This window comes from Alligator mississippiensis, chromosome 1 (assembly GCF_030867095.1).
Source record: "Alligator mississippiensis isolate rAllMis1 chromosome 1, rAllMis1, whole genome shotgun sequence".
NCBI lineage: Eukaryota > Metazoa > Chordata > Crocodylia > Alligatoridae > Alligator > Alligator mississippiensis.
In genome coordinates, this window is record NC_081824.1 from 220,799,442 (window position 1) to 220,827,400 (window position 27,959).

Genomic DNA, 27,959 nt, shown 5'->3' on the forward strand with positions numbered 1-27,959 from the left:
AAGTGAAGTTAATATGTTTCCACATAACTTGTAGTTTCTGTTGAAGCAGCGCTTTCTGATGGAATGATGTTCCTTTTGGAAAGCTTTTAGTTCTCGTCTCACGTACCTTTGTAAATTGTAAGGTAGCTCATCAGAGACAAAAATGATCAATTTAACTGTCCACTACAAGTACTTTAAAATGATGGTTGGATTAATTTTTATAATGCTTTTTCTGAATGCTTGCTTATTAGAATGCTGTAGAATACTTAAATTAGCTCTAATAAAGTTCCAGTCTCATTTTATAACTAACAGTCATTTCTTCTAAACCCAAAAGGAGCATGGTTGAAGGGTTTAGTACTGAAATCAGGTGTTCTCTTTTACAGTTGTTTTCCAGTATTTCCAGTACAGTTATTACAGTAATTAACATAAGATCATAAGAATTGCCATTTACTGGGAGACCATAGGTCCTTCTTGCCCAGTATCCTGTGTCACACAGTAGCAGAGAGTGGATGTTGAAGGGAAGAGTGAGCTGGGTATGACCAGGGTTCCCCCCGCTCCCCCGTTCCTCTCTCACTTGCAGCCTTCAGCATTTAAGGTCTAGGAAGCTCTGATTCAGAGGCTGTATCCTAATTTCCATGCTCAATAGCTACTGATGCCCCTTTCTTCCAAGTATTTGTCCAATCCTTTTTTTGAATCTAGCTACGTTGTCAGCTTCCACAACAATGAGTTCCACACTTTAATTACGCGCTGTGTACAAAAAGAACTTCCTTTTGTTACTTTAAAACTTACTACCTACTAGCTTCGTTTTGTGACCCCAAGTTCTTATATTGTTCAAGAGTAAATGATAATTTCTCATTAACTTTCTTTTTGCCACTTTGTATTTTGTAAACCCTTAATGTGTCCCCCCTCAAGCATTTCTTTTCTAAACTGAATAGGTTTAGCCTCTTTACTCTCTCCTCATATGGAAGCCCCTCCCTACCACTAATTATCCTTGTTGCCCTTCTCTCTATATCTTCTCTATCCTTTTTGAGGTGTGGGGACCAGAACTGGGCAGGCTTCAAGGTGTGGACATACCATGGATTTATAAAGGGGCGTGATGATACCCCTTTACAGTTTTGTTTACAGTTTCCCTTCTTAACAATTCCTAATATTTTGTTTGGGGTTGTTTTTTTTTGTTTTTTTTTTGACTGCTGCCAGGCACTGAGTTAATGTTTTTAGTGAACTGTCCACATTGACTCCCAAGTCTCTTTCCTGTGTGGTAACAGCTAATATGTAGAGCCCATCATAGCATAGGCATCGGTATTGTTTGGCTTATTTTTGGCCAAGTGCGTCACTTCACACGTATCTACATCTTTGAACTAATTTCTAATCTGTGAGTGGATGTTCCCTCTAAGTTCGTGACTATCTAACTTAGTTAACAGCCTCTGAAAGGGGACCTTGTCAAAGGCTTTCTGGAAGTCAACTGTGTCAGCTGGATTGCCCTGATCCACCTGCTTATTGACACCCTCAAAACTCTAGTAGGCTGGTGAGATGCAATTACCCTTTAACAAAGCCATGTAGATTCCTCCCCAGGAAGTTATGTTTATCCATGTACTAAACAATTATTTATTATTATTATTTTTTTTTTCCTACCAGTTTTCCAATAACAGAAGTTAGGCTCACCAGCCTGTAGTTCCCTGCATCCCTCCTAGAGCCTTTTTTAAAATATGGGAGTCACATTGGCAACCTTCCAGTCCTCTGTTTTGAGCGATAGGTTGTGTACTTTAGTTAGGAGTTCAGCAGTTTCCGATTTAAGTTCTTCGAGACCCTAGGTTGAATGCCATCAGGCCCTGATGATTTGCTGCTGTTTAGTTTATCAATTTCTATTGAAACCTCAATTTGGGTCATCTCCACTGACTTGTCCCCGGAGAGGAGTAGATCTGGTGAGGGAATTTCTCTAACATCTTCCACAGCAGAGACAGATGCAAAGAATGCATTTAGTTTCTTGTCAATGGCCCTGTCATCCTTTAGCGCCCCGCTTTTTTTATACTCTGATCATCCAAAGGCCCAACTGACTCCTTGGTGGGTCATTGGCTAAAGTACTTAAAAAAAAAAATACTGTTACCTTTTTATGTTTCATAAGTTTCTCCTCAAATTCTCTCTTAGCTTGTTTTATTATAGTTTTATATTTGCTTTGCCAGTGTTTATACTCTTTTTCTGTTTATTTTCTTCATTAAGGTTTGTTTTCCATTTCTGCCTAAGTAGCTTCCTCATTTTGTCGTCTCCCTTTTTTAAAGGTAAAGGCTATTGTGGTAGACTTTCTTGTCTCCCCTCCTACGTGGTTTTCAAACTCAATTGCATTGTGGGCACTATTGCCTAGTGTCTTGGTCACGCTTACAGTTTGCACCAAATCCTGTGCACTATTTAAGACTAGGTCAGGAATGGCTTTTCCTCTTGTAGGTGCCATAACTTTGACAAATTTGATCTCTGGATCATGGCCGGATGTTAGATTGACTTAGTCTATTTATGGATAGTTGAAGTCCCCCCATTATTACTGTGTTCCCTGTTGCCACAACCTGTCTTAACTCCCTTAGTGTTTCTAGCTCAGTACTGCTGTCCTGGTCTGGGGATTGATATCCCTAGACATACTTAAAAAAAAAATTAAATCTGGGATCTCTATCCACAAAAATTCTACAGTACCTCTCTTATCCATTGAAATTACTCAAATAATTTTTGTTTGCTGTTGAGACCAACTGTAAGGCACCTGCAGATATTAAAGTAAAGGTGTTCATGGGATCTGATGTGGGATCCCAACAGTTGCATTTCCTGCCACACCAGATATGGGGATCGGGCTCCACCTGCACCAGCAAGTAGCAAGCTTGGCTCCCTGCGTTCCTGTGGCTGGGTGCTCTGATCAGGTGAAGGGATTCCCTTGCTGTGGGGCACTCCCAGCCTCCTCTGGAGCATACCTTCAGTTGAAGGTATGATAGGAACCAGCCACAAAGTTACTATTCAAAATCTGTACAATAACTTTGGAGCTTGTCCCTCATTTCATTGCACCATTAATTGATTGGCTGTGTGGTCAGGTCACTAAAGATGAGGGTGCATTTGATTTAAAAGACGTGATTAACCAGCTAATTGCATTTTAAATGTAATGTCTGTTTGGGACCTAATATCAGTAACTTGAGATTTCATTTGATTCCTTTAGCGTGGGAGCCATCAAAGATCTTAAGGCAAACCTTGGATTGTTTCTTCTTGTACTGAGCTGACATCTATAGTTAGTTCCCACAACTGTGCTGGGAGCAGGAGTTGATTCCAGGCTATGTCTAGCATACCAGTTTCTCAAATTCATATTATGTGTTAAACCTGTAACTATATAGTGCCTGAACAAAGGTAATATTGTTTTGCTTTGTATTTATGTATTGCTCAGCTTTAATCTTGCATTGTACTCATTTCTGTAACTAAATGTTTTGATAGCAGCCATTCTGATCTAGTCTAGTTTGATCCTTCATGTTAAGATAAGAGCAAAGGTAGATGTTACATACTTGCTCTTCTTGGTTGGTATCTGAGAACTGTCATGACCTGGAAGAGTTGTAACTTGTATTACTACACATTCAAACACAGACATTTGCTATTAAGATAGTGTGATCTAGTAGTACCTGAATAATATGATTATGACTCCAGATCTTCATGATGCACACAAACTTCAATCTCCTTGTTTTGTGTCCTCCTAGATTGGAAGCTGGTTGGTGTGGGGATTCTGTTTCTACTCAGTGACAAAAAAAAAAAGTTATTGTTGCTAGACATGTATCTAAATCTAAATTCTTCAACTAAAATTCTGTTTTCCAGGCAATTGAAAAATTACAGGCTGGTGCTCTTGCAACTGACGCAGTGACTGCAGCACTAATTGAACTAGAGGTATTTACTTTTATTCCAGAATTAACATGTTCATTTGGTTTATTGCCGTAACTCAGGACTGTTAGGCTATTCATTTAAACAGGTAGTTTACAGACAGTACTGTAGCACAGGGGTAGGCAACGTTTTTTGGCCGGAGTGCTGAAAACCCCCACAATGCCTACTTTGGAAGGTGCCGGAGTGCTGGCATGCCAGAAAAACAAAATGATGTTAGGGGGTACATGGCATGATGCCCTGATTGTGCCCCCCCAGCCTGGGCTCTGTGGTGGTCAGCAGCTACCCAGAGCCGGGGCCGGCTGCAGCTGGGAGGCTACAAACAGCTGCTGCCCTCTGGCCCTGGCCCCAGCAGTCTCCTGGTCCTGGAGTCGGGGCCAGGGCTGGAGAGGGAGCAGCTGTTCGTAGCCTCCCGGCAGCAGCCGGCCCCAGCTCTGGGTAGCTGCTGGAGCCTGGGCTGCTCCCAGCAGCAGCGTCCCAGCTGCCTGCTAAGAACAACTCGGGCTCCTGGCTGGCAGCAGCTACCCAGAGCTGGGGCCGGCTGCAAACAGCTGTGCTGGGCTCTGGAGCCCAGGCATCAGTTCTGTACCGGTGCGTGCCTGCGTGTCTCAGGAGAGGGGCCTGAGGCAGTGCAACCCTGGTGTCCCACCGCTCCTGGCACAGAGCTGATGACTGGGCTCTGGAGCCCGGTGCAGCTATTTGTAGCCATCCTAGGCTCTGGGCAGCTGCAGCAAGCAGTGGACAGGCTGCAAACAGCTATGCTGGGCTCCACAGCTCTGGCCTCAGCTCCATGCTGGTGGCGACTGTGCACGCACCTCGTGGCAAACAGCAGGGCAGCACAGCCCACCCCGAGGCGTGCACGCAGTTGCCGCCAGCATGGAGCTGATGCTGGAGCTGTGGAGCCTGACGCAACTGTTTGCAGCCTGCCCATTGCTTGCTGCAGCTGCCCAGAGCCCAGGCTGGCTACAAACAGCTACAAGCCCTGCTGGGAGCAGCCCAGGCTCTGTCACTGGCAGCAGCTACTCAGAGCCGTGGCTGGCCGTGGTGTGCTGAGCAAGATGGCCTCATGTGCCATGCTTGGCACGCATGCCAGGGGTTGCCGACCCCTGCTCTAACAGCTTAAATCAGTAGTCCTTGACTTTTTTTACACTCAAGGCACCCCTTGGAAAATACCAGCTCTTAGTTTTCAGTCATTTTCTGACAGCGGAAAAAGTATAGGGCAGTTTTGCTGTTGCAAAGAATTTAGAGCACAACAGGCCCAGATGATTTTTTAATATTATGGTTTCCTGTTTGAAATCTCTGGGTTTGTCTTGTGAATCATGTTTACACACCTAATGGTGCTTACACTACATGGAGCCCCATGGCACCCTTTATTTCAGAGCACCCTAGCATGCTCTGACACCCTGGTTGAGTCATTGGTTTTAAATGGCATTTTTATCTGTGGACACATGCAAATTTGTACTACTATCGAATGAAGTACACCTTTGCCTGCAAAAGCCATCTTGTATATGGTGTCACCCTGCGCTTCCTTCAGATCTGTAATCTGCGTTTGACTTTCATCTCATTTGCTGTAAATTAATTTGTTAGAATTTATCTTCCTTTGTTTTATTGTGTTAACATGTTCTAATACCTCTTATTCTAATTGGGATAGCTCCATATTGGAGTGAAACTCAAGCTCACTTTTAATAAACCAGTTTTCTGCCAAATGGAAAAATGTTGTCAAAATAGATTAGCTACTTTTTATATACTGGATTCATTTAATGTGTCTGGTCTGCTGGAATAAACTATGAAGACATTGGAGAGATGCTTGTATCACATTGCAGAACTACCTGAAAACTATACAGTATAACTTTGTGAATCCGGCATGCTCAGGACTGAGCACCTGCAGGATATCTGAAGATGCTGGATTTTTGAAATCTGAGCAGCAGCCGGTCATGGAGCAGCTGGGTGTGTGGAGAGGCAGGGAGGAGGTAGCATTGGGTGGTCCCGGAGCAGCCACGTGCGGTGCAGGGTGGTTAATGGCGGCAGCAGCTGCCGCATGTGAGCTTTCCCCTCTGTGTCCAGGGGGCGCGGAGGGGAGTGGCAGCTGGTCCCAGAGCAGCCCCTCCAGTGCTGGATTTCTTAGACCTGGATTCATGAGGTTTTACTGTAATATGTTAAACAAGTCTGACCTTAAGACTAATGCTTTTAAGGATCCTTTTTTATAATGTAATTACTTCATAAAGTTTTTCTCAAAGAAGGGATGATCATTTGCTAACTTATTGAAACTTTTCTCCAACTTCAGAATAAAGATAAAGGCTTATATCATGACTTGTTCTTCTAGAAGCTACATTTAACTTAAAATTAAGTTAACGCAAGCTATTCCAATATACTATTCTATCTCTCTCCATGTCTTAACTTCTGGTTGTACTTTAGTGTATTTTAATATTTTTTATAACTATGCTAGTAGTCATAGTGTCTCCAGTTTGATAAATTCTAGCTATTTAAGGTGCGCCACTCCTTTTTATGTAATTCTAGTCTGTGTTGGTCACTGTACTCCCCTCATCACCATAACTATCTGAGGACTTTTCAGTAACATAGTAAATAACGCTACTAACTTCTTTGTATAATTTTTTTGTCTTGCCCTGGGTTGAGAATTGCATACAGTGGAGTGCTTTGCTTTGTAGAGTTTTGTTTGGATCCTTGTTTAAATGAATGTGCAGTTGGGTGGTTATGTTGGAAGAAGCAAAGTCAAAAGTGCGCTATCCACTTGAAGCAGAAGATGGTGTTATCTGTGATGGTCTTTGGTTCCTGTTCGAGTTAATTCCATAGTTGGACTAGCAGCTAAAGAAGCCAGCTTCTTAACATTGAACTTTCCATGCTAAAGGACAAGGATACATTGCTCAAGCACAACACATTTAACCAAATGTCACATTTGTAAATATATTTGGACCAGGCTATTAAGTGCCTTAAATTTGACCTATGCCATTATAAGCTAATATAGGAAGAGGGGCAGAGATTTGTGATACGTGGTAATTTGCATAAGTGAGGGTACTTGGAATTAATGTCTAGGTATGCTCTGTTGCAAAAACTGATCTTAATAAAACGTCAGCTTGAAAGGTACATTATTTTAAGAAAAAAGTAAAAAAAAAATATGGGCCCTGAGTCATGTCATATTTATCTTTAGATACACATCTTTGTTTTTCAAATGTTTCCTTTCTACTACTATGTGCAACAATTACATGCTAGAAATGGAAATAGCATATAGTGACAATAGGTGAATCAATCTCTCTTTCTTTACCCTCTGCTCCCCCCCCCCCCCATATTGTAGAGCAATAGTCATTTAAAAGTGTGGGTGTTCATGTTGACTGTCTTTTATATGAAAAAGCTTTACCTTATTAAGAAGAAAATCAGTCTGACTCGAGTCAAAAAGTATTGTGAAGTCTTTATGTGAATTAAGCTTGCTTACCTCTACTGCTGTAACACTGATTTGATTTTTTTTTTAAGAGTAAATCTTTTATTTTTAGTTGAAGTACAAAGAACCTATTTAGTTTGCAACAACAGAATCAAATTCCAAGTATTGATGCTAACTTTTTTTTATACTTTGGATGCTATAGAATAGATTACAACTAATTAATCTTAGCTATTTTGTCACTTTTCCAAATCTCTAGGCTACTCAATTTTGTGTTCCAAAAATCTGAAAAGAAAGCAGTTTGTGGAAGGCACAAATATCTTTTCAGGGAAGTGTCACAAAAGATGGATTTTTTTCCCCCCAGTTCCATTCAGTTACACAACTCCTATTACACAGAATTTCAGTCCATCCAAGAGGCATCACTTCAAAGACTTATTGAGGAGCAAGATTTGCTCTTGATCTTTTATGAGCAAGCTGACAGTTTGCTTGTGGTATGCTGCTGTTTTTTTTCTTATTTTTGCAGGCTCTAAACGGAGAAAGAACAGTCATTCTTTGCTGGACTGCATCAATCTTGCAAATGAAATAAGCTCTGCCATGAGTAAGATAACATGCTAGCAGTTGTGGTGACAAAGTAGCTTATGTGTACAAATTAATGAACATCAATGAAATATGAATGCTGATCTTCAAAGTATCAACCATATTTGGCAAGCTGATAGTGGCAGCAGTAGTGAATGTTTTCCAGAGTTTGTCTGCCACATCTCATTGTTTAGAAGTAAATGAAGATGCTGTCTTTACTGTTGCAGATTAAAAAAAAAAAAAAAGATTTAAAGTAGTGATTCTGAGCAAGAGTGAGGGATACTTCATAGGACTGATCACTTAGTGCATGATTCTTTGAGACTCAATGATTTGCTGTCCACAATTCTGTTATGAGCTGCCACATCATGAACTGACTATTGAATTTGTTTTGGAACACAAAGAAATTGGGCTAGTTTTTAAAAGACTTGCATTGTATAAGAAAACCACATGTTGATTTCATTTATGGCAGACTAGAAGAATTCCATATGATTTTAAGCTTTTGTATATCTTTAAAACACTTCAGAGAGTCTACTGTGTAGATGCTGGAAAGAGACGCAAAAGAAAACAAGAATAAATATTTTGTCTCCGGCAATAGATATTCTTCAACATGGGGATACAAGAGAAAACTTACTAACAGCCAAAAATTGTACTGACAAAGTTTGCAAGTACTTTGATTTATGTCTAAACATATAAATCCAGTTTGTGCAATACTAGTTGCTAATGTTTTCTGACTTATTAAAAGGCTAAACAAATGCCACTGAGGTCAGATCTGAGAACTAATTTATTCAAAGAGAGAAGGTACTCTGTAAATAAAAGCAAGATTGTTGTTGCTAGTAAAAGCTGCAGTTGAATAGAGAGAGAACTTTCCGTATTGCTTGCTGGATACGGAGTACAGCTAAAATACCAGTTATAGAAATCTAAAATATATTTGACTCATTTGATTTGACCAGTGACCCTCTCTAGCTTTCAATAAAATTTCAGTGACTGGTCAGTTAACTGCATCTTTTTGACAGGTCAAAGATTATAGCAATTTTACAAAAAAACTACATTTTTTGGTAGTATTCTTGGCAGAAATATGATTTTAAAAAGTTTTTTTACACGTTTGTTGTGCTTTTTCTGTGTATTATTTTGACCTGTTGGCAATTGGTACAATTTTTGACTGATATTTACTGGTCAGTTGACCGAACTTTATTTCACAGGTCAAATACCCAACTCTAGTTTTACCGTAAAAGAAACACAAAATCAAAGTTAAATGCATCTGGACTTTTGGAAAAAATGTTTACTTCTAGTTAAGTGCTGTGTTACAGAACTAAAAATAAAAGATTTCAGTTATTGGCTTAGCATAACATGGATGATTTTAAGTGGATATGTGCTGAGTGCAATTATCAGTGACTTAAGATCATCTTAAAGAACTTTTTAAAACAGATCTAGGTAGAATGGGATCCAGTTCATCCCTTCAGGCTTTTCAGGGCTCCCACACCTCCCAAAATAAACGGTTTTATGAGCTTTGTGTTAAAAGATGTGGGGTTAGATGCATGCCCCTTGAATCACATTTAACAGTTGCAAATGTGTGCAAATAAAGCTTGGCTAAAACTCTCTCTGAGATAGCTGAAAGTATCACCATATGTTGAAAGTAGAGCATTGTTACTATTTGGCTAGGTGAAATTCCAGATTGTTAAAGTTGAGTAACTTTATAGAGTCATTCCAGCTTTGACCACAGTTAGGAACTTCAGCGTGCCTGTGAAACTGCCAAAACATCTGTAAATACATCTACATCTGTAAATGTATCTTGAACTAGAGAAGGAGTTCAAAAATGAAAATGATGGCTTCAGTAGTTTAGGAGCAATTACAAGATGAGCTAAAACTTTTGTTGACTATTTTTAAATTTAACTCTTTATTTTTGGATCCTAAAATTTCACATTATTTCAGTAGCTAAAAGAATCAAATGTTAGAATCATTCACTGGAGGTGTAAATACCAGGAATCTTGATGTGGTTGAAAGCCTCTGACTAAAATGCTTTGGACCATCTCTGCTTTCCTCACCTTTCCCACCTCCTGTTGCTGATAAGGCCTGCCTCTGCCCTGCAAAGCTGTCTTCTGCACTGATCAGTTGAGGCAGCTTGGAAATGTAGAGGAGGATATCTGATTTCAAGCAAAATTTAAAGGTATATTCTTTGAGGTTGCCTCTGTAATTCCCCATGCTTCCTGTGAGGTTGATACTTTTGTCATCTTAGGTACTACTATGCTAAAATTGGCCCTTCTGTGGCACCAAGTGTTTGTAGATAACCTTATAAAGGGCTCATTTGTCCTGATGGGTCTGGTTCATTTATTTCAGTGAGTGCTAAGAATGTCTTTGCACGCTTGGAAGGATTTCCTTAAATTGTATTATAGTTAGTTACTGCATAGCCATTTTATATGGAATCCAATTCCCAAAATGTTGATCATGGCTGATTTGGCCTCCAAAGAGCCAGATAAAAAAGAGTGCATACAAGTAGTGCATTTCATGCGCTTGCATATGCCAGAAGTAGAGGAGCATTTCCACTTTCTGTTCTATCCATGATTATAGTGCTCACTGAAACTTGATAGGCACCATGATCAGTGGCTTGGGTTTGAGCACTTCTGTTGAAAGTTTTTTATTGGTATCAAGGCTGGCTTTTTCTGGTGAAGTTCTCCCCACTTTGTTCCTAGGATCTTCTCTGGTTTTGATGGAGTATGCTACCAAATGGGACTTACTGCCGTGTTGGCTCAGGTGACAAACATTAACATTTTAAGAGCTTTGTTCTGTTGGAATGAGCTTATGCAACTTCTTGCTGCTTAGATCTTCAGAATTGGCCACATCATCAAATCATGCATCCTTTAGTGCTTGGATCTTCATTGGACCAATTGCAGAAAATATCAAGAACTTCCTTATTGAAAGGACCAGTTAGTATCAATGACACTCTCTCAGTTATCCTTAAAACAGAAGACAGGAGAAGAAATCTAGGGATCTGGTACCAGAGATTTTTGATGTCTTTCCCATAGAGGCAGATACAGTTGCTAGGAGGTGAGGACCGTATGCCTAAAATTACTGTTATTTTACTTTGTTCTGTTTATCCTGAAGATGACTTAAGGCACCATCTTTCTTTAGCCAAAAGCTGTAGTAAATCACAAGAGCACCACTGCCCTGACGTGAGTGTTCCTGTGTGGTTGATACTGTTAGGTTTTATACCTTTGGAACAAACAGCAGAAGCCTAAGTCTTCAGGTCCCTCAATTATCTGATCCTTCTTGGTCAAAGATGTGCGGGCCGGGTGCGAACCCGCAGCCCTTGTCGCGCTGCATGCGGGCTGTGGCCGGCAGCCCGGGCACGCCGGGTTGGAGAGGGCGGGCGCCGATCTAGAATTAGGCACAGATGCATAATGGTAGATTTTAAGATTGTTTACTTACACCGGGATGGTCGCGGTGCAGGCTGGAAAACTTGCTTGAGTTGTGGTTACAAACAAAAAGAACACGAACAATCACGTGGAGTTTGCTAGGCTCCACGCAAACAGAACTCCGGATGTCCTGGACAAGCGCGCCACAAAGCTGAAAACTCGTAGATACGTCTTAAAGAAGGTTACTGCACGAACACGGGAAGAGGTGGGTGGTGGATCAGGCCGCCAAACTCCTCTGGATCTCACACAGGGTTTCTATTGCCCTGCCGTGTACCCAGAGTCCCCACGAGATCGATGTGGAGTCCTCCTCGGCTTGGGCGGAAACCGCTCAAGCCTCTTATACGGCTAGCAGGCCAATTGCTAGCTGCCATGTGGGAATAATTTAGAACTAGCCAATAGCGGGAAACAAATTTGCATTCGAATAGCGGGAACTGCACCATGCATTTCTGTGCTGCAAAGAAAATGCACCCTGCAAAGACAGCTGCAAAGTGGCGGGAACTCTCTCCTTTGCACGCGGGTTCTCTGTGCAGCAAAACTCCACCGTGCAATGAAGCTGTAATCCCGCTGTAATCCCACGGGGATAATTCTAGTGCCGAAGCATACACAAAATCATACCTTTGGGTCATGACAAAAGAGAGTTGGACAGCTTTTAGAACAAAGATGCTTCAGCACTGTGAGAAGCAACGTTCTTGTGATATTTTTTATTGGACCAATTGTGTTGGTGGAAGAGATATTAAATACTGTGTCCTTCCTCAGCTTCATGTTGAGGATTTTCCATTGTAGATAGCAAATTTTGATATCCTCTATGCTGGGTCAGATTATTGTAGCTGCGACTGTCCAGGAAATGAGAAGCAATGGTTCTTTTGGTGACACCTTGTATTGGGCCATCTGTATAGTTGGGAGAGATGTTAGACAGCGTTCTGTGGCACTTATTTATTTATTTTCTAGTGACCTCAGCACTTTTTAATAGCCTTTTGGCACAACCGTATTTACTCCCTACTTGTAAACCTGGGACTATTTTTTTTTTTTCCATAGCATTTGAGGCTGGGAGATTGTAAAAGTTGGCTAAAGCCCTGGTGGTGCTCCTTGCTCTTCTTTCTCTCATGTTTTTTAAGAAGGTGACCTCACTTCTTCCCACCCCCTCTTGAACACTGTTCACTGAGCTGAGCCAGCAAATGTTTTTCTCTTAGTCAAATGTTCCGTGCCTTACCCCTTTGCTCTAACACAGCCTGTGTTTACAGGGTTGATTTGATTAGTGCATTCTGCATACATGGGGGAAGTTTCCCGTTTTTATTATATGGGCTCATGTATTTCCTCCATGTTTCAGCTGAGGGGCAGGGAATACAGAAAAGTATTAAAAAGGGACCTGTTGGAGGGTGTATCCTGAGCCTTTTTTAATAAAGGATTCCTCAGTGAGGTCTTCACAGTTAACTGCAGAAACCTTTTTTTTCTAATTTATTTTCATAGCATTTGATGAAGCAAGCTGTTGCTTATAAAACCTTATGTGTCTCCACTTTAGTTAGTCTGAAAGGTGCAACTCCACCTGGCCTTCTGTCTGAGGACGCCTGGACTTCACCTCCTCCACAAGCTAAACCAGTGGCAGTGATGAGAGGTTTTGAATTTCTCACTACTGATCATTTAAAAGCTAACTAAGCAATACCAATGTATTAATACCTTTGTGTTTATAGTTGCTTTCCAGTTGTTTGTTTGTATTCTCATGTCTTGAGGTGGGCACAAAACTCACACAAATGCTTACATGTACATTTGGAGATGGCTCAAAATCTTGCCTTTTAGCAAGGATTGAAAAATTTCTTTCATACGCCAGCTCAGTTAGACTCAAGGCATCATCATTAGTCTCAGGACACCTCTTGTAAAATGCCAGCTCATCATACTCTTTTTTTTTTGACTACAGAAAAAATAATAGAGCAATTCTACTGCAAAGAACTTGGACCACAGCAGGTACAAATGTTTTTGACCCTGTCAATTCCTATTTGAAATCTTAGGATTTATCTTGTGAATCATGTTTGCACACCTCCAGCGGTGGTTCCTCCTCCTGCTTTTGCCCTTGCTGTGCTGCTCCGGGCAGGTGGGGGGAAGTTGCAACCAGGCAGGTCTCACTGGAGGGAGGGGAGCAGAACAGCACTAGGAACAGCCCTGCCAGAAGCTGTGTGCTAGCAGGGGCTGGGGCCAGGTGGGTGGGTGTGGAGGGAACACGACTTGGGCTGCCTTGGGCAGGACTTGGTCCCATATGGAGTGCCTTTGAGGGAGTTGTGGGCTGCACCGCCTGGGTGAGCTCTGCTGCACATGCCCCCTACCTCCTCCCTCCCTCCTCTCCCTTCTGATTGGATCCTGGGACCTAGCACTCAGGCAGCCCCCCAACACACCCCAAACACCCTTCCCCCCATATACACATTCCCCACCCCCCACCAGGGCAGGGTGTGTGGGGAGTGGATCAGCCTTGCCCAGCTGTCTTGATCCCAGAGGGAGTTTTAGCGAGTTGTTACTGGGAGGGGAGTGGGGGAAGGGCATTGACCCAGCCCATGGTAGCTGATGAGAACTCCCTATGTGGCCATCCGGCCCAAATAATTGTGCAGTCCTTATCTAGTGGATGTCTCCCCTTCCTTGGTCAAAATGGCTATTTTCTGTAGTCTAGACCAGTAATATTTAAAATACGTTTTTAGGATTGTTCTTTTAGGGTGAAGGTTAGTATATACTCATCTTTTTCTTCAGTTTTCTTTAAGGACCTGAAACAAAACTTAAATTCCATTTTGCATTCCTAATTCTATTAGATTTTTTTTTTTTTGTACCAATTTGTTTGGTAGTTAAATTTAGATGAGCAGTTTCTTGTATAACATCCTTATTGGTGGCTCTTCACTAATAGAAATGAAGGTACAAAACTTAAGGGAGAAGGCATGCACTATTTAATCTAAAGGACAAGTGTACCTTACTTTTCTCTGTTAGGTTTTACAGTTGATTCTGACACTTCTTCCAGATGTATCTGCCTGCTCAAGTTTAATATAAACTACTCTTCTGAACTCTCCAGTACTTTACATTGCTGTGTATGAAGAAACTAGCAGTGCTGATAGACTAATTGTGTGCCCTTTAAATCTAAGATATGTGACTTTACTTAGTTGGGAACCATGAGTACGGAAGTGCTATGGGAATATTAAGCTAATGCATTACCAGTTTTTATACATTTGCTATGAAAACACACCAGACAAAACATAAAGGCTGCTGACAGATATGGAAAAACAAAACAGTGCTTTACCGGAAGAGGAAGTACGTTAGTTTGACCCAGCTCCCTAGCATCTGTATAGACTGAGCTGTTGAGCAAGGCTTTTTGGAGCATTAATCCAATAGCTGATTGAATCAGAATTTTTGGGCATGTGCAGCCCTTGATGCAGGGGCACACCAAGTTGAAAGTAAAGCACTGCTTCTTTGTTGTTTTTGTGTGTGTGTGTGTGTGTGTTGTTTTTTGTTTTTTTCCCCAAGTCTGTAAGAAATTACACTTCTTTACCATTATAGTCTGTCCTGAAGACATTACCAGCTCATAGAAATAACTGTTCTTAAGTTGGTGGAACTTTTGCTATGTGCCTTGTAAGTGGCACTGCTTCCTCTGTGTTGTTTTTTTTCCTTCGAGCGCTGTATAGGCATTGTGTAGACAAAATGCAAATCTTAATTTTAATTTTAAGGAAAAGTGAATGCAAATTCTATTCCTGGTGTACTTGGTAGCCGTGTTGGTCTGAGAAAAAAAGACATACAAAAAACTAGAACTCTTGGTTCCAAAATGATACCTTTTATTGGACCATATTTATCATTTTTATTTTATTTTAATAATATTAAATAATATTTTAATAATAATATTTATTATTATTTGTCTAATAAAGGTCTAATAAAAGGTATCATTTTGGAACCAAGAGTTCTAGTTTTTTGTAATTCTATTCACTATCACTTTACCTTCAATTTCTACTAGCAAGGCCTTGATATGTGGCCTTTTACAGTGGATTTATATACCAGAATTATTTGGTAGAAAGATTTGGGAGCCCTTTCTTGGGGAAGATTATGTCTTGCCAAAACTCAAGGCTGTAGTGAGAGGAGATCCTCCTGGGTTTCTTTGTAGCCAGATTCATCCTTATTGTGTAGTATGTTTTAGATAATACACATTACGATTAGAGACCTACTTAAACTGTGGCGAGACAAAGGGTTTTTTGTGGCCCACTTGCAGCATGGAGAGCTGATTTTGCGGCAGCCCCACCCCTTGGTGCTAATTGGTGAAGAGGCCCTAGGGGGGAGGCGGGATGAGGGGGCAGCTACCATCCCATCTATCGCCTGTCAGCCGCACAGCCAGCTGGTGCCATCCTGCTGGGGAGGCAGCATTTTATTTTCATTAAAGTTTTGATTTTTGTGGATTTTGCAGACAATCCCAGATTTCGTGGTTTCCGTGAAATCTGCAAAACCATGAATTAAGTAGGTCCTTAATTATGATTGGTGGTGTAAGAATGTGTTGTAATAGTGTAAGATGACCGCCTGAACAACTTTTCATCCCTTTCTACAGCATTGGAGAAGAAAGCTTAGTATGTTTAGGTTCATAGTTGTTGTGAGCTTCTGATATGTCAATAATGGCTGCAGTCACGGTCTAACTGTGTTCTTTTCTTGTGTTTTAGGATTCTCCCTTTACAAATGCAGGAATGGGGTCTAACCTAAATCTTTTGGGGGAGATAGAATGTGATGCCAGCATAATGGATGGAAAATCACTCAATTTTGGAGCAGTTGGAGCACTGAGTGGTATGTTGCTGTGGCATTATAAAATCTAAATATTTTAGATGTAAACATTTAACATTTACCTTTGGGGCAGGGTGAGGGGAGTGGGAAATTCTAAGTCTGCTCTCGGACTTGGGTTTAGTTCTTCTGCTGTTAAAATTGATGGGAGGAGAATGGCCCCAAAGCTGTGTACTTTGTTTGAATATTCTGTCTCGTAATAGTCTGCATGAATTAATTTTGACTTGACACAGGCTCCAATCCTCTAAAGTAGTGGTGGCCAACCTGTGGCACATGTACAGCAAGCAAACGAGTAGAGGAACAGATCAGTCAGGGAGTAGAAAGCAGAGCAGGGGATGGGAAGGGACTAATTTGGGAGGGTTTGGGACTAATTTGTGGCACACCTATGAAAAAGGTTGTCCCCCACTACCTGTAGAGTTAGGGTTGCTTACATGAAATGCTTCTTGGTTTAGATGGTGGCTTTGCTGTAAAGTGCTATATCTTTATATCAGAATAAAATGCATACACAAAATAGAGAAGCTGTCTGCAATGAGATGAACAAAACCAAATATTACATGCTTCTTTAAAAAAAATTGTAGAGCATCTCCAACAGCTAGTTATTTTATTTGGGAAAGAAGCTGTCTTGAATATAACGGAGTTTTTTGCTGCTGTTTGTTCAGAAATCTGTCACTTTTTGCACTTGGCTAAGGCAGTTTGGTTAGGTTTGCTTTATTTTCTTGGGCTGTAGTACCATTAGTGCATAAGATTTAATGAATTTCTAAATGGGATTTGCTTTCAAATTCAAGTCTTATAAAACAATTGCTTCTAAAAGTGCTACTTTCACCTCCTTGAATAGTTTTAAACTGACTATTTCTTATACTTTAGCTTATATTTTTAGTATTTGTTTTAAATATTAGCATAGAATGCTGTTAAAAGAATACTGTCAAGTTGTTCAGGTACCAAAAATGAAAGCAATAGTAAGAAACATACTCCTGACATGCACACTTTTACAACATCTAAATGACAGATGGATCTTTCAGTCTTTCAAAGTAAATAAATGTGTAAGCATGAATAGTTCGTGAAGGGCTGCAAACAATCTTCTGAGCTTTCTTCTCCTTGAGTTCTTGCTAGAAATTGAATATAAAAATACATCTGATTGAAAATAGGGAAGAGTTCTTGCCTGTAGTATTCAACTTTCCTTGCATCTATTTTTAAGTTGATTGCTGCAGCTTCAGGAAAAGAACATCATCTTTTTTGGTTGCTTGCTTTGAACTTGTGTAACAGGGGAGTCTCTGCTAATGTTAAGTATGTTACATTAGCACTTCTTTTTAACGAAAACCAAAAAAGAAGTGTTACCTTTTAACAGTACTGACAGTCTTGTAGCTATACTTTTTTTTTCTTTACGAATTTTATCATTAAGTTAAAATCATTGATACTGCGCTACATAGTTTTATGAATTAGCCAAGTTATGGAAACTAAGTAGAACTGAATTCCTGGTACTAGTTTGCCAAAATAAATTCTGCAATTCTAGATACTGCCCCCCAACTTTGTTTTTTTCATTCTTATTTTCTGTTAATTTTCTTTTTCAGGAATCAAGAATCCAGTTTCAGTTGCAAATAGGTTGTTGTGTGAAGGGCAGAAGGGAAAACTCTCTGCTGGCAGAATTCCACCTTGGTAATTGCTTTATTCTGCTTTGCTTTACTTTAGCCTTTGGTCTTTAATGCATGCAATATTTGAAGGTTATTCTTATCCAAGGAAGGCTGATGCTGTTTGTTACAAATCAGCAATAGCGTGTCTGCGAAAGGAAGCTTTGCTTTGTTCTCTGATCTTGGAACATCTTGTGCACTTTGTGCAGCTGTGAATAGAATGAGATATTGTGGATGGACAGCGATATGATGTTGAGCGTTAATTTCCCCGTGCTCTTCTTTTTGTGGTGGCTTCATTTTCCAGCTTTTAGAGAAATGTTTAAATTACAATACTTGCTGACTTCCCCCCCCCACTCCCTCTGCCCAAATGGAAAACTTTGGATATATCAAAAATGATTGGGGGGGAAAAATGCAACATCCAATCTGGTTTTGTGTCTGATAGACTTTGAATGCTCTAAGTGAATATAACCTCCCCCCTCAAGGTACATTGATTTAAATTAAGCTGTTCCTGAATTGTCACGTTTAAAGTAGCAAGCAAGAGACCCTGATTTGAAATAATTAGCTTTAATCTGGTGTTCAATTTGTACTATTTTTATTATTTTACTATTTTAAGTAAATAATAGCTAATTTAATTGTTAATGGTTAGTAATGTAATACTTTGATTAGATACCAATATGCAACAAATGTGTTTCTCTTCCTATAACATTTTCTTGTTGATCTACATTTGAATGGGAATTCAGTTAGTTTTATGTAATGAATATAAAATATGATTTGTATACATCATCTTGGATATGCTAGATGATTAAAAAAAATGTTTGTCTCAGGACTGCCACAATGGCAGCTACATAAATGCTTATGACATTCAGCACACAAGGAGCAGGAGCAAGTGGGCAGGACTTTTTCACCCTGAAGTGCCCAGCTATGGCCATTGTGATATAAACATGCCTTAACTGTCTGAGGGTGGGGAAAAAACCCAGGATATGGCAGTGTTTTTCTTCTTCCTTTGCACCCCCACCCTTCCTCCTTTCTGTTCTTAGAAAAAGTTTTCAAGGTAGATTTTGTGTAAATAGAACTAAGACTTCAGAGGCAACCTATAAGAATAACCTCAGATGTTCCATCTTAGCTCTCCAAGGCAAAGTCAACTACACTGAGCCTATGAAATGAAAGGCAGTATTCTGTGGCTAATTGGTGACCCTAAAGAATGGGTCTCTATTTAGCTTACAGAAATAGGTCAATAAAATGAGATTTTTGATAGGTGAGTAGACCCTATATTTTAGTGCAGTTTTCCTTGACCACCTAGGAGGAAACAACCCCCCCCCAAAAACAAACAAACAAACAAAACAAAACCCAAACAAACCCAAACCAAACAAAAAAACCCCCATGCTTTCCTGCTCCCCTCCCCAGTTCATCAATGTGGTACATAAATGTAGATCTTCAACAGGAAAGTAGTACATTCTCTGTTCTGGAGTTGTGCACTATGCTACAGTGTTTTGCTTACAGTCAGCAGAAACTTTAAAGAAAGGATTGAGGTGCATCATGTTTCCACTTTGAGAGCTGACTCAAGCTTTTGCTTAATGCATATATTCATCTTTAAATGACAAGCATCAGGAGATAGGATGAGCACAAATACAGGTTCCTCATAGGCCATGATAGCTTCATGAAATTCTTTTGTTTCGTCTTCTGAACAGGGAGGACTTGATTTTGAGTTCCAGACATTTTCCATGACTTTTATTTGAAGTGACTGGCTTTGGATCATTAAATGAGGCATTACCTCCACATAAGCACCAAGAGATCCAGATGTTTCTCTACTTCTGTTAAAGACATATAGTAGCTCCACAAAATACTTATTGCTGGAGAACAGATTCAGGAGACCTTATGGTAATGGGTGTACCTCCGTTCAAGAGGAACAGCAGCATGGTAATGCTATATATTAAGGATAAAATTTCCCCCAGTTCTTGTAGTTGGCTAAGTGAGAACGTGGATTGGTACTGATGCAAGGTTGTCCAGAAGCCACAACTGAGATTGCACAGCCAATTGAGTAATGTTCTCTTAGTCCCTTCCTAGGACAAGCTGGTGAATTTATAACGGATGTTTTTTTCTCGCTGGGGGAAGGGCAAGAGGAGGAGAAACTTATCGTCTTTCTTTTCTAAACTTACCGCTAGCTACTTAGCATATTATTACTTTGACTTACTTTTGATACATTAAGAGGAACTATAGGTCCCTTATGGGATGTGCAAAGCAATTTAGTTATGGGTGATGCAGACAAAGCTGAAGTATTTGTCTCTTTTTACTTTGGTACAGGGGAAGCTACCAGATGATGAACACAGTTGGCAACAAAGATAGGGAAGGAGACAAACAGCTTAAAATAGTCTAACAGGTTAGGGCAGGGGTGCTCAACCTCCAGCCTGTGGGCTAAATGCAGCCCTTGGAGCCTTGGAGTTCAGCCTATGGGACAGGAATTTTGGTGGGGGAACAGTGGCAGTTAAAACTGCTCCTCTTCCCTGATGCCAAAATCCTAAGCCCCATGTAGGGGGTTGATCCTCCCCTGCATGGACAGGGTCAGGCCACATCCCCTTCCCTCCACGTGGCCAGGTTGGGGCACCTTCTCAACCTGTGGGGCTGGGATACGCCTCCTTCTCTTTTCCCAGTCAGGTTGGGGCAGTCTACACGCTCTTCCTCCTACAGGCCCAGGGCATTCCTTCTCTCTTTATGGGGCCAGGTTGGGGCTGGAGCAGCAGCTTCCCTGCCTCCCCAACTCTGGGCCAGATTGGGCTAAGGCCAAGCCTCCTTTTGCTCCCTGCCCTCCTCCACAGGAATAGATGGGGCTCTCCGCGCATGCCTGGGCACTGAATTTGGTCCACCAGCCTGATCTGGCCTGCGGAGGGACCAGGAACCACCCCTCTGACCCTGTGGACAAAAAGCTTGAGCACTACTAAGTTAGGTACTTGGAAAAGCTAGATGTGTTCAGATTGGTAGGGATGGATGGGATGCATCCCAGGGTACTGAAGGAATTGACAGGTACTTTTAGAGTTCTTGGCTATCCTCATTGAGAACTTGTGGAGGTCGAGTGAGGTTTTAGGTGATTGAAAAGGGGCAAATATAGTGCCTATCTTTAAGAAAGAGAAGAAGGAAGATGTAGGGTATTATAGACCAGTCAGCCTGACCTCAATACCTGGAAAGATCATAGAGCAGGTCTTCAAGGAATCCATTGTGAAACACCTGAAGGAGAACAAGGTTATCAGGAACAGCCAGCATGGATTCACTAAGAGCAAGTCATGATTGACCAACCTGATTTTCTTCTATGATAAATTGATAGGCTCTGTGGATGTGGGGATAGCAGTGGATTGATTATACCTTGACTTCAGCAAGGGTTTTGACACCTGTCTCTTGTGATAGTCTTATTAACAAGCTTAGGAAGTACAGACCAGATGAAACTACTGTAACTTGGATGCATAAGTTGGGGGATCATTGTACTCAATTACTTAATGTCATTATTGTACTCAGTGACAGTAGATATCAATGACTTCACATCTAGTTGGGAGAAGGTATCAAGTGTGGTTCCCTAGTGGGTCTGTCCTGGATCTGGTATTGTTTAATGTCTTCATTAATTATTGGATGATGCGACTGAGTGCTTGTTTAGCAAATTTGTGGATGACTCCAAGTTGGGTGGAGTTGCAAATGCTCTAGAGCGTAAGCATAGGATCCAGAATGATGTGGAGGGACTGGAGAAATGGTTACAATCAGTCAGATGAGATTCAACAAGAACAACTGCCAAGTCCTGCACTTGAGATGAAATAATTGGACTCACAAATACAGACTGGGGAATAACTGGCTATTTTGCAGTTCTGCAGAGAAGGATCTGGGGTTATAGTAGACCATAAACTGAATATGGGTCAACTAGAATGCTCTTGTTTTTAAAACAGGACAACAGCATACTGGGTTGTTTTAACAGGACTCTCATTTGCAAATCAAGGGAAGTGTTTCTTCCACTCTGTTCAGCACTTGTGAAACTTCATCTGGAGTAACGTGTCCAGTTTTGGGTTGCACACTTGAAAAAGGATGTGGATAGTTTGGAAAGAGTGTAGTGCTGAATGACAAAAAATGATTAGGAGCCTGGGAGCAAGATTTGTGAAGAAAGGTTGAAAGAACTAGGGTTATTTAGTGTAGAGAAGAGAGGACAGAGGTGAGGATTTGATAACAGCCTTCAAATACCTGAAGGGTTCTTGCAGGGAGGATGGGGAGAGGCTTTTCTCTGGGGCTGTAGGGGTCAGGACTAGTAGCAATGGCCTCAAGTTACAGCAGGGGAAAATTAGGTTGGAGATTAGGAGGAACTTGGACTACGGGCATGGTTAGACATTGGAACAGGCTACCTAGAAAAACTGGAAACTCCATCCTTGGAAGTTTTCAAGAGCAAGTTAGATAAATGCTTGTCTGGGATGGTTTAGTCAAGGATTATCCTGCCTTGAGCAGGGACCAGGGTTAGACGACCTTGTGAGATCCCTTCCAGGCTTACTTTCCTAGGATCCTAAGTGTTCCATAGATATGAAGGAGCTTGGCTCTAACCAGAGTTGAAGATGCTTACAGTTTGTGTCTGTAGGCTACCTTACTATTCTAGCCACACTCCAAGAAAAGAGCTTACACTATCTATATTGTTTCCCAATGACAAAACTGTAAAGACCTGGTTTTGTAAAGGGTGTAGACTGAAGTTGTATGTGTGCAGCCTTTGAAAATAAAACCCCTAAATCTCATCTACACGTAGAAAGATAACATCTGGGATAATCTAATTTGAAAGAACAAATGGAAACAACTCTGCAGAAGGTCACAGTCAGACCTAACTCAGCACAGGAAGACCTTTTATGGCCCATTATTGTTATCATGTCATACCAGGGATGAAAGGGAAAGGCTTTTAGATGAGTCTACAGTCCATCTGTTTTAAATATTTGAGTAATTGATTAGAATGTATTGTGTGTTTAGTGTTCTGCTTTGTCCTGTTTAGGCAAATAGGCTGCTTGCAGATGTTTAAAAAACAAAAGAAGGCACTTTAATCCCCACGCGCTCCTGCGCTGAGCCCAACACGTGCCCAGAAGGGGCAGCATGTTAGTTGGACCTGGCTTGCCCAATATCTGTATAGATCTGGTGCTTTAGTGGGGCTTTTTTGGCACTTTTATCTAATAGCTGAAATGAGGGGCATGTGTGCATGACACTTTAAATTGGGCTAAATATTTTTGCACCTCTTTAATGGTGTTGGTGTTTGCACATCTCGACGGCATATTGTGCATTGATTCCAACCGCTGTAGGAAATTCAGCAGTGTAACGTGCCTTAAATGACTTGGGGCGCAGCAAACCAGAACTCCTTCGAGACGTTTTCATTTGCTGCCCCTACAGCTGCAGAGTGAAGCACCGGGCTCCATGCAGCTCCATGGCTCAGTAGGAAGCCCTGCAGGCAGCCTGGCAGCAGCCTGGGAAAGTAGGCTCTGCCCAAGAAAAGCGGTGTGCTTGATCTCTTCACCCCTGGAGCCTGCCTGCCTGAGCTGTGCGGGGTCCTGGTGCTTTCCCCTATGGCTGTGATGACCCCCAGAATTGCCTGAGCAGGTGCCTGCTGGCGGGTGCTGCCTGGGGGGGGGGGACCGGCTTCAGAGGGAAGCACCAGCCCTACCGCAGCCCAGGGACCGGTCTGCCCACTGGCAGCTCAGCCTCCCTTCCCTGCTGGAGAGGCAGGTAAGTCAAAAGGGTGTGTGCACAACACAGGGGTTTAATCTGCCCTAAATTGAAGTGGTGTGTTTTAAAACCCACCGCTTCAATTTAGGGCTGCCGTTTCGTTTACACACGCCCACAAGTACTAGCCTGTGGTGGAGTTCTTTACTGAGGAACAGCACGTGTAGACTCTGATGGGGCTGGCTGGGGCAGAAGGGAGCTTTAGGGTAGGGGACTGTCTGTTGGCTGTCCACACAGAAGCACTTTCGTGTCCCAGGCAACCCTTCTGCAGCACATTGAGCCGGGTTGGAGCAGGCCTGGGCTGATAGGCTGACCTCCCTGGGTCCCCTGTCAGCTGGGGCTGCTCTGACCTGGCTCAGTGTGCTGCGGTCCTGGGCACATGTGTAAGTGTGGCACGTGGGTGTAATATGCACTGGAGTTTATTGCTGCACATTAATTGCATGTGTGGATGCACTCTGTGCCTCTCAAAATGAGGAAATGAAAAGTTCCAGTAGTGGTCAGTGAATTTGTGATTGTGCATCACTTCCGTGACAGATTGGTTTTGGACGTTTTTTATGAGGGAGCAGATACTCAGGAGTGAGTATCCACCTGAAGGCATAATCTAGCAGGAGTTTAAAAAATAAAAAAGTAACCTTATTTTCTTCTGCATCAGTTTTGATATGCCATGAATGCTTAGAGGCCCAATCTGCTTCTTAAGTAAAGCGGTAGCTCTTGTATTTCCAAGAAGTGCATAAAAGAAGCGTAGAACTCCTAAGAATGTATTTTTTGTTTGTTTGTTTCGCAGCTGTTGTAGTGACCATACATACTACTCTACTAGAGGTTTCCCTCGCTTTATACTGTACATGTGTTCCTGGAAAACGGTGCATAACTCAAATTCTCATAAAGGGAACCCCCTTTACAATCTAACAAATAGGGATACGTTCCACAACCTCGATTGTACTGCCCCCCAGGCCCATTTCTACAAGACAATTTTGGTACTCACCAACAGCAGACAGTGCATACACGTATAGGGCACTATCATAATGGGGATGGCAACTACAGAAACATGTGTTGCAGACAATGAGCGAGGAGCACAGATCCACACAGGAGACTATATTTTGGTGTGCGTCACTCCCACAATGCATCGCACAAAGCAGCTAACTGCGGGCTTCCACCACACCAATCGCAGAAGGGTGAATTTACCTCGCATATAAAGAATTTTTGGTATTAAAAGTGTCATTGCATAAGAACAAATTTGCACATACAGAACCCTCATAAAGCGAGGGGAAATCTGTACTTGAGCATGTTCTCTTTGCCTGTAACTTATTCTATAGTAGATGGGATATTTCAGTCAGCCACTTGTTGGGGTTGTATTGTTGACTACATAGTCTAGATAGTACTGTCCTGCACTTCACTAATATAGCAGGTATATATTACCTTTTTAAAGAAAAAGACTCTTATTTGGACTTGGCTCTGGAAACTGCTGAAAAATAACTTCCACTTCTGTTTACTTTATTGCTTAAGTGTCAAACTTTTTTTTGAGGCGTTAGGCAATAAGGAAACAGGTGAGTTCTCCTGAATTGCTGGCTAACTTACTCGCTAGTATATATTAAGCAGTAAATATTTATCAGGTGCTGTCCAGCAAACAAATGAACATATTTGATTAACCTGTACTGTAACTTGTTACACTTTTTTTTTTTTGGTCTTTTTGTGTTTTTTTCTTGCCTTGGTTGCATTATTGAAAGTTGTAAGGGCTGAAATAGTTTCAAAATGCAAGACAATAAAACCCGTGGAAGTCAAATGTTAAGCTATCCCGTGCCAAAAGTTGATGGTGTTGTTCTTGGGCAATTCTGATTTACCTCGTAGCTTAAAAAACAACCAGCCAAGATCCCAGAGTTTATGGCTTTCCTTTTCCCTTTTCCTTTCCTCCTCCTTTCTCAATTGTAAAATTTTAAAACTTCAATCTAACCTGCTTCATAAAGGTGTTGTAATAGTAATATCCTTATAGAAAAGAGGGAAAAACTAGGGTGGGGAGTTGAAGTGACATTCTAGACTATGTACATTTTTGCAGTGCATAACTTGACCTGTGTCATGCAATTACTGGGTATTATAGACATGCATATAACACTGGTAATGAACTGGAATATTTTACTTGACTATTTCCATTTCTGAAACCTGTTAATTCTAATTTTAACATGCACAGACATGACTGCATACTGTATTGCTACTGTAATCCATTTAGTGAAACAAACCAATTTGAGCAAAATTTAAATGCACTTTGCAAATCTTTTTAACTTTCAGTGGATTTAATGCCCCGGCTTTTTTTGCAAAACTTTTGATGGAACTATGACAGACTTTTGGGACAAAACTTAAATCTTTAAACCTACATTTACCAGGTTAAGGGCAGCAAACCCTTTACCAGATTTTTATGGTATATGTCAATTTAATTGGAAATGCCTTGCCATTTAACCCCATTTACTTTTTGTATGCTGTTCAAAATCTTAAAAAGGTTAGAGAGCAGTGTGTTCTGTGTTTATTTTCTGTAAAAGATGGTTCTATTTGGTAACTCATGCAAGTGTGTGGGTGGTGGGGGTGTGAAGAAGATATAGGAGGTACTTGATGCAGAGCTGCATGTATTCACAGTAAACTAAGTAAACCTGCTAGCCTGAATGATAGTTGGGGCTTCCTGTCAAGAGCAGGTCATTTGCAAATAATAATAATAAAAAATAACCAAACTGCAAAAATTGCAAGGGATTTGGGACATATTCTTGGGTTTTTTGTTTATACTCCCTTTTCTGTGTTTCCTAGTTTTTTAGTTGGTGAAGGAGCTTACAGATGGGCAGTTGATCATGGGATACCAGCATGTCCTCCAGGTATCATGGCTACAAGTGAGTAAACTGGTGATGCGAGTAGGAGGAACAGGACACAGCAATTTAAAATGGCGCTTCATATTTTGAAGTGTATTTATCACTTCATTTTTTTTATATTAAATATATAGCTTATGATATATATTGTAGGTAAGGTACACTTTGGCATATTTTAAATGGTGTTGCAATCCGTAGAATGCTTTAATAGCTAAGTTTTTGTAGCTAATATTTCAGCTCCATTTAGCCTACATCTGTTTTGGCATTGATTTATAATGTAAATGAATTCATTTCTTGGTGATGGAAATTATAAAGGACTTTGACATATAATGTAGAACTTAGATGGAACTGAGGTCTCTATATCCAAAATTAAGTCAAAAAGCCTCTTTCTGGTTGATGTCTGCCCCTGCTACATACCTAGAGAATTTACATATTGAATTCTTAGAGTTTTGTCTAAGCCTGATCTAGATTCAGAAATGAGAGAGAGAATTTTAGCTCTGGTCTCTTCCTGTTTCATGGCAGTGTGGGGGGAAATACACTATGCTATTATATAAAAGAAAGGCATTACCAGTTCCTATTTTATTGTATTTTGCAAAGCGGCTTACTTGCTCCTTTCTCTGAAAGAATGGATGAATATTTTGGGTTCTGGATCCCAAGTACATGGAGAGGTACCTTCTTACAGCTCTGAGTTGGATGCCAGAGTTCTGTAAATGAATGGGCTTTGATATGCCTCTGTTCAATGTGTTTTTGTTGGCTAGAATCAAGTAACTTATTGTTCTGCATGTGGCTTTTTGGATCACTATTGTGAGATGCTGGACACTGTAGAGGGAGCTAAGGTGGCTGTACAGGGTTTTGGGTTTCCCTGCTATGGTCAGATGGCTGTGAGTTAGGTGCTTGAGGTCCTTTAGTGAATCTAACCCTTAATATATATACACATATGAAGAAGTTTCTGGTCTCAAGTTGTAGATACACAGTGGTAAATCATCACCCTTATGTTTTATAGTACCAGCTTTCATACAGATTCATGATAAATATAATTCTCTAGGTGGTGTTTGATTCAAACACTGAAATTCCAACAGTTTTTTTTTCCAGTTTTTTGAAAAGACCTTCACTAGATTAGACAGCAGTTCTTGACTGCTGGTTGTTTTTTGTGTTTTTTTGAAAGCTGTAGGAAGTGTTGAATAGTGGGAGTCATGAGTCTGTTGTTTTATACTGTCTCTCATAATTACTTTTTTTCTACCTGTAATATTTCTCCCATGATAGGGCAGGTCTATTGCAGTAATCATGGTTCACATAGGTTAGCATTTTAGCTTCTAAAAACCCTGCTCAGAGCAGATCTTTGTGCCTGTGGTTAAAAATGCAGTTGGCAAATGCATTGAAGAAATTCAGGAAAACTAGCCCAGCAGTTGCAAAACCTTGACAGAACTCCATAAGGCACTTCAGTATACCCTTACTATATTTCTGATTAGAAAAGCAGACTATATCAAAAGCAATTTATTAAGGTTGCAAAGTCAAGCACTCCAGAAGATCTCAGAAACAAGATTTACCCATTTATACTTTTTAATTTGTACCCTTTGTGTGTCTTAATGCAGACTTTGATTATGCTCAACCTTTTGAACACAAGGGCCAAATGAGTAGCATGGACTGAGTCTGTGGGCTGGATCAGACCCCATGCTGCAGGATTGGGCCCTGCACCTGGTCAACTACGCTGCTTTTGCCCAGCCAATGTGTACGGATTGGGGCCCTGGGACTC

General features: G+C 41.0%; 1 protein-coding gene across 4 annotated transcripts in view; it reads left to right on the forward strand.

The window, feature by feature from the left end:
- TASP1 (taspase 1) overlaps positions 1–27,959 on the forward strand; it is a 161,668-nt gene that overhangs the window by 11,207 nt on the left and 122,502 nt on the right. For 3 of the 4 annotated variants that reach the window (XM_006260835.3, XM_019500826.1, XM_019500827.2), the window contains exons 4-7: positions 3,808–3,876; positions 15,909–16,029; positions 17,592–17,676; positions 26,151–26,230. In XM_006260835.3, coding sequence (XP_006260897.1) covers positions 3,808–3,876; positions 15,909–16,029; positions 17,592–17,676; positions 26,151–26,230 — 355 coding nt within the window. Of the gene's footprint in view, positions 1–3,807; positions 3,877–13,156; positions 13,204–15,908; positions 16,030–17,591; positions 17,677–26,150; positions 26,231–27,959 lie in introns of those variants that run through there. The other variant, XM_019500828.2, reaches the window with a different exon arrangement.